Genomic DNA, 6851 nt, shown 5'->3' on the forward strand with positions numbered 1-6851 from the left:
TAAATGATTGGTTCCCTTCACTATGTTCACTTAAAACAGGTTTTTCTACTGTGTTCAATTCATTCTCATCCTTCTCAACCACAGGACAATTCCCCACAGTATCAGTAGAAATAGAGCTCTCAAAAGTTTTAGTGGTTGAACATTCAGAGGTGATTTGGGGAGCAGCACTCAAAGCCAACTCCTGACTACAAAGTGAGGATAGTTTAGTAAAATCACTTTCTATGGGTTCAAGCATAATTTCTTCAAGCAGTTTTGGGTCCTCCTGATAGTTTTCACTTGACGTTTCCAACTCAGTGGATACTGCTGGGTCATTTTCTTGTTCTTTCTGAACATAAATAAATGCATACAAAAATTAGCATTTTTCAAATTTGGCTAACATAAAGAGTTTTTTTAAGTTTAAATTCCTAAAGAAGAGTATAGAATTAAAAACATTATATCATTTCTATAACTATAGGGGTAGAAAACTACTCAATTATACTACATTACTCTTGCCAGTGTCTCTCAAATATATAGAGTTTGGTCTGTCCAATCAGATGCCTAAACATTTTTCAAAAGGATGGGAAGGAGAAACTCCCATATTTACAAGTGGTTCAGAGGTCTTCCACAGTCTTGTCAACTTTAAAATGAGAGGAATTTTTTTTACAGTTTTATTTTGCAAAAGAGGCCATTTGACATCATATGACTTTAGTAACAAAAAAGCAAAAAAATTAAAAACTTAAGAGGATAACAATATGAAAAATTATGAAAATCAATCACTGCCTTCACATCTCTATTACTGTATAAATATAAATCATGTTTATAATTATTACTCAAAGACACAGCAAAGTCCTGAAATGCCTTGTGAATCAAAGGACTCAAAAAGCTGTCTCCTCGGGGCTTCCCTGGTGGCGCAGTGGTTGAGAGTCCGCTTGCCAATGCAGGGGACGCGGGTTCGTGCCCCGGTCCGGGAAGATCCCACATGCCGCGGAGCGGCTGGGCCCATGAGCTGTGGCCGCTGAGCCTGCGCGTCCGGAGCCTGTGCTCCGCAACGGGAGAGGCCACAGCGGTTAGAGGCCCGCGTACCGCAAAAAAAAAAAAAAAAAAGCTGTCTCCTCATACTTTTATTGTTAACTGCATACTAAGTCTTTGAAAATAGGTAATGTATGCATTAACGTATGTATGGTAATTCTCTACAACAAATTCCCTAAACTCTGGAGAAAGAGATGTCTATAGATCGGAAGTAAATTACTACTGATAAAATAAGTCAGGTAATAATTTCACAGAGCAAGTGAAAAAGCAATTGGACAGTATGAATAGTATTTGGTTATAATAAGGGGGGGAAAAAAGGAAACAGGTCTGAAAGATATACATCAAACTACTAACTAAGGGCTGGTTATCGGAGGAGAAATACTTTTAACTTTTTTACTTGTTCATAATATAGTCAGCCCTCTGTACGCGCAGGTTCCACCAACCGCAGGTTCCACCAACTGCAAATGGTAAATATTTCCAGAAAAATAATTCCAGAAATTTACAAAAGGCAAAACTTGAATTTGCCATGCAGAGACAACTATTTACATAGCATTTACATTGTATTTATAGCCATTTACATATAATTTACATTGTATTAGTTATTATAAGTAATCTAGAGATGATTTAAAATATATAGGAAGATGTAGATTATATGCAAATATTACACCATTTTATATAAGGTATTTAAGCATCTATGGATTTTGGTATGTGCAGAGTCCTAGAACCAATACTATGTAGATACTGAGTGATGAATGTATTTGAAATTTGTTCCCATAACTGTATTACTGCAAAAAAAAAGTTGTATTAAAAGTATTTTTTAAAAAATAAACAGAATGAAAAAAATAGGTAAAGAAAAGAAAGAAATATGATGATAAAAGCAGAAAGCCAGGAGAACATTATTTGGCCACAGTCAATTCATTTTTATCATAGCAAATTATTTCATATGACATCTAAATACCTCTACTTACTGTCTGTTCTTTTGACTTATACAAAGAAGTAGGATTAAGAGAACCAGGTAAATTACTTCTAAGCCTTTGTTTTCTCTTCCTGGAAATCAGAATGGGTTCCATTTTTGAATCAGAATATGTATTATCCTTGTTTCTGCTCCCCTCTTCAAGATGATCACAACCTCTACTTCCCCTATTGAGGTCTTAAAAAAACAGAAGAGACATAAATATGGCCAAAAAGTAAAGAAAGAATCCCATTTAGAAGAGCTCAAATAAAATCATCAAAATTACTATACTACTTTCAAAGCGAGTTTATTCATAGTCCACTGCTAAATTCTCATACTAACATGGATGAATATAAAGACATATCTCATTTTAAACTGCATACACAAAGCAAATGTTCATTGTACAAAAAATGTAAGATATGGGAAATATATTAAAAGGTAGTATTCTTTAGTAACCAAAGCAAAGCAACCAAACCATGTTTTTCCTTTGCCCATAACTGCATTTTATTCTGATAAAAAAAAAAAAGTCTTAATAAAATTTTGAAACTTAGTCTCTTAAAAAGTTTTTTAAATTCACTGTGATTTTAGAAATTACAACTAATTTAGCAATTAGTTGTCCTTTTTAAATGTAAGTTTTATATACACATATTTTTTAAATGAAAAGGGACAGTAATTTGAAAGAGTAGAGTATTGATCACTGCTCTTCTAAAAGGAACAAAAATACCTTTCCTCAGCAGGTGACTGTGATAAACAATTATTCATAAGGCTAACAATTTCCTTCACAGTTTCTTTTTCAAAAAAAATCAAGACCCTATAATTTAAAAACTCCAATAAATGTATCACCCTACAGAAAAGGAAGTACTCCCTTTTTTAAGTCAAAAAAGTATTATTTTGAAACCCATATCAAGTATTAACAAACCTGCTTAGTATTTCAGTTATCAAATATATGTGCTGTAATAAAATACCTTCCAAAAGGTTCTATCTAACTAACTGAGGGTTACCCTAACTAACTGCAGGTTATCCTGAATTATTTTGCTCTCTGAATCTACAACACAAGTACCAACTCAGAGTTCACACAAAGCAAGTCCCAAAGCAGCTTGCTTGAATTCATAACTTAAAGTCTATGTAACCCTGAATGGCCTGACCTCTCCATTCACTCAAAGTTCTTCAACACTATACACCTTCTCTTCAAACTATTCTTGCTCTTACTCTAGCTTTAAAAACATCTAGTGACTAACATTCATAATTTCTCTTTGTCTTTGTTTAAAAGGCAGGCATGGGGACGGGACTGAGGGAAAAAACTCTAAGACTGTCAACAGTCTTCCAATTTCCAAAGACAACATTCTTAACTCCCTCCCCCCAGGAAAATAAACTACCCCCAAATTATCAACACAGTATTTTGAAAAGCACAATAAATTTTATTTGTAATTCTGTAACTGTAAAGGTAGTCAAAGACAATTTCTACGTATAAATACCATATCAAGTTATAACTTCTAAACATAAATGCTACAGAAAAAACTGAAGAGGGATTACCTCAAAATCGCAAAGTAGAAGGACGCGAGTGCATCCCCTTTTTATGAAAACACCAAAATCACAACTAACTGCTGAACAACCAGGGACAAAAAAACGCTGGAACCTACCAAAAAAAGAATACCCTACATCCAAAGACAAAGAGGAGGCCACAGCAAGATGGTAGGAGGGACACAACAGCAATAAACTCAAATCCTACACCCGCCAAGTGGGCGACACAAAAGTGGAAAACAATTGTACCACAGAAGTTATCCCACAGGAGTGAAAGTTCCGAGCCCCACATCAGGCTTCCCAGCCTGGGGGTCCAACAACAGAAGGAGAAGTCCCCAGAGAATCTAGCTTTGAAGGCTAGTGGGGTTTGGTCAAAGGATGTCCACAGGACTGGGAGAAACAGAAACTCCACTCTTGGAAAGCACACACAAAATCTCGTGCACACCAGGACCCAGGGAAAAAAGGAGTGACGCCGTAAGAGACTGGGCCAGACCTCCGTGCTATTACTGAAGGGTCTCCTGTGGAGACGGATGGTGGCTGGGGAAAAGGACACAGGAACCAGCAGTTCTGGGAAGTACCCACTGGCGGAAGCCCACCCGGAGGCCGCCATTAGCCCCACTAAACAGCTTGTAGGCTCCAGTACTGGGTCACCTCAGGCCAAACAACCAAAATGAGAACCCAGTCCCACCCATGATCAGACAAGTGGATTAAAGTTTTACGGAGGGCTAGGGGGAAGGTGGCAGAAGAATAAAACGCGAAGATCACCTTCCTCCCCACAGATACATCAGAAATACATCTACACGTGGAACAACAACTACAGAACACCTACTGAACGCTGGCAGAAGACCTCAGGCCTCCCAAAAGGCAAGAAACTCCCACGTACCTGGGTACGGCAAAAGAAAAAAGAATAAACAGAGACAAAAGAATAGGGACGGGACCTGCACAAGTGGGAAGGAGCTGTGAAGGAAGAAACGTTTCCACACACTAGGAAGCCCCTTCGCGGGCGGAGGCTGCAGGTGGAAGAGGGGGGAAACTTCGGAGCCGCGGAGCAGAGCACAGCAACAGGGATGCGGAGGGCAAAGCGGAGAGATTCCTGCACAGAGGATCGGTGCCGACCAGCACTCACCAGCCTAAGAGCCTGGCCTGCTCACCCGCTGGGTAGGGGCGGGGCGGGGCGGGGCGGGGCTGGGAGCTGAGGCTCGGGCTTCTGTGATCACAGGGAGAGGACTGGCAGCATGAACACAGCCTGCAGGGGGTTAGTGCACCACTGCTAGCCGGGAGGGAGTCGGGAGGGAAAAGTCTGGACCTGCTGAAGAGGCAAGAGACTTTTTCTTCCCTCTTTGTTTCCCGGTGCGTGAGGAGAGGGGATTAAGAGCGCTGCTTAAAGGAGCTCCAGAGACGGGCGCGAGCCCCAGCTAACAGCGCGGACCGCAGAGACAGGCATGAGACACTAAGGCTGCGGCTGCCGCCACCAAAAGGCCTGTGTGTGAGCACAGGTCACTCTCCACACCTCCCCTCCCGGAAGGCTGTGCAGCCCCCCAATGCCAGGGTCCTGGGATCCAGGGACAACTTCCCCGGGAGAACGCACGGCGCACCTAAGGCGGGTTCAACGTCAAGCCAGCCTCTGCCACCGCACGCTCGCCCCACATCCGTGACCCTCCCTCCCCCGGGCCTGAGTGAGCCACATAACCCGAATCAGCTGCTCTTTTAACCCCATCCTGTCTGAGCGAAAAACAGACGCCCTCCGGCGACGTACACGTAGAGGCGGGCCAAATCCAAAGTTGAGCCCCGGGAGCTACGCAAACAAAGAAGAGAAAGGGAAATGTCTCGCAGCAGCCTTAGGAGCAGTGGATTAAATCTCCACAATCAACTTGATGTACCCTGCATCTGTGGAATACATAAATAGAAAACGAATCATCCCGAATTGAGGAGGTGGACTTTAAGAGCAACATTTATTATTTTTTCCCCTTTTCCTCTTGTGACCGTGTGGATGAAAGGCTCTTGGTGCTGCAGCCAGGACTCAGTGCTGTGCCTCTGAGGTGGGAGAGCCAACTTCAGGACACTGGTCCAGAAGAGACCTCCCAGCTCCATGTAATATCAAACGGCAAAAATCTCCCAGAGATCTCCATCTCAACACCAACACCCAGCTTCACTCAACAACCAGCAAGCTACAGTGCTGGACACCCTATGCCAAACAACTAGCAAGACAGGAACACAACCCCACCCACTAGCAGAGAGGCTGCCTAAAATCATAATAAACCCCAAAACACACCACCACACGTGGATCTGCCCACCAGAAAGACAACATCCAGCCTCATCCACCAGAACACAGGCACTAGTCCCCTCCACCAGGAAGCCTACACAACCCACTGAACCAACTTTAGCCACTGGGGATAGACACCAAAAACAACAGGAACTACGAACGTGCAGCCTGCAAAAATGAGACCCAAACACAGTAAGATAAGCAAAATGAGAAGACAGGAAAACACACAGCAGATGAAGGAGCAAGATAAAAACACACCAGACGTAACAAATGAAGAGGAAATAGGCAGTCTACCTAAAAAAGAATTCAGAATAATGATAGTAAAGATGATCCAAAATCTTGGAAATAGAATAGAGAAAATACAAGAAACATTTAACAAGGACCTAGAAGAACTAAAGATGAAACAAGCAACGATGAACAACACAATAAATGAAATTAAAAATACTCTACAAGGGATCAATAGCAGCATAACTGAGGCAGAAGAACGGATAAGTGACCTGGAAGACAAAATAGTGGAAATAACTACTGCAGAGCAGAATAAAGAAAAAAGAATCAAAAGAACTGAGGACAGTCTCAGAGACTTCTGGGACAACATTAAACGCACCAACATTCGAATTATAGGGGTCCCAGAAGAAGAAGAGAAAAAGAAAGGGACTGAGAAAACATTTTAAGAGATTATAGTTAAAAACTTCCCTAATATGGGAAAGGAAATAGTTAATCAAGTCCAGGAAGCACAGAGAGTCCCATACAGGATACATCCAAGGAGAAACACACTAAGACATATATTAATCAAACTGTCAAAAATTAAATAAAAGAAAATATATTAAAAGCAGCAAGGGACGGCTTTCCTGCTGGCGCAGTGGTTGAGAGTCCGCCTGCCGATGCAGGGGACGCGGGTTCGTGCCCCGGTCCGGGAAGATCCCACATGCCGTGGAGCAGTTGGGCCCATGAGCCATGGCCGCTGAGCCTGCGCGTCCGGAGCCTGTACTCCACAACGGAAGAGGCCACAAGAGTGAGAGGCCCGCATACCACAAAAAACAAAAAAAGCAGCAAGGGAAAAATAACAAATAACACACAAGGGAAGCCCCATAGGTTAACAGCTGATCT

The 6851-nt window shown here is 42.0% G+C and overlaps 1 protein-coding gene across 4 annotated transcripts in view; it reads right to left on the reverse strand.

The window, feature by feature from the left end:
• Positions 1–6851, reverse strand: part of SENP7 (SUMO specific peptidase 7) — a 155489-nt gene that overhangs the window by 37924 nt on the left and 110714 nt on the right. For all 4 annotated transcript variants that reach the window (XM_007445540.1, XM_007445539.1, XM_007445538.1 and 1 more), the window contains 2 exons: positions 1977–2158; positions 1–325 (listed from right to left, as the gene is read on the reverse strand). The exon at positions 1–325 is cut by the window's left edge and continues 18 nt beyond it. In XM_007445540.1, coding sequence (XP_007445602.1) covers positions 1–325; positions 1977–2158 — 507 coding nt within the window. The remainder of the gene's footprint in view (positions 326–1976; positions 2159–6851) is intronic.

Source organism: Lipotes vexillifer, unplaced genomic scaffold, assembly GCF_000442215.2.
Source record: "Lipotes vexillifer unplaced genomic scaffold, Lipotes_vexillifer_v1.1 scaffold1016, whole genome shotgun sequence".
NCBI classification, from domain to species: domain Eukaryota; kingdom Metazoa; phylum Chordata; class Mammalia; order Artiodactyla; family Lipotidae; genus Lipotes; species Lipotes vexillifer.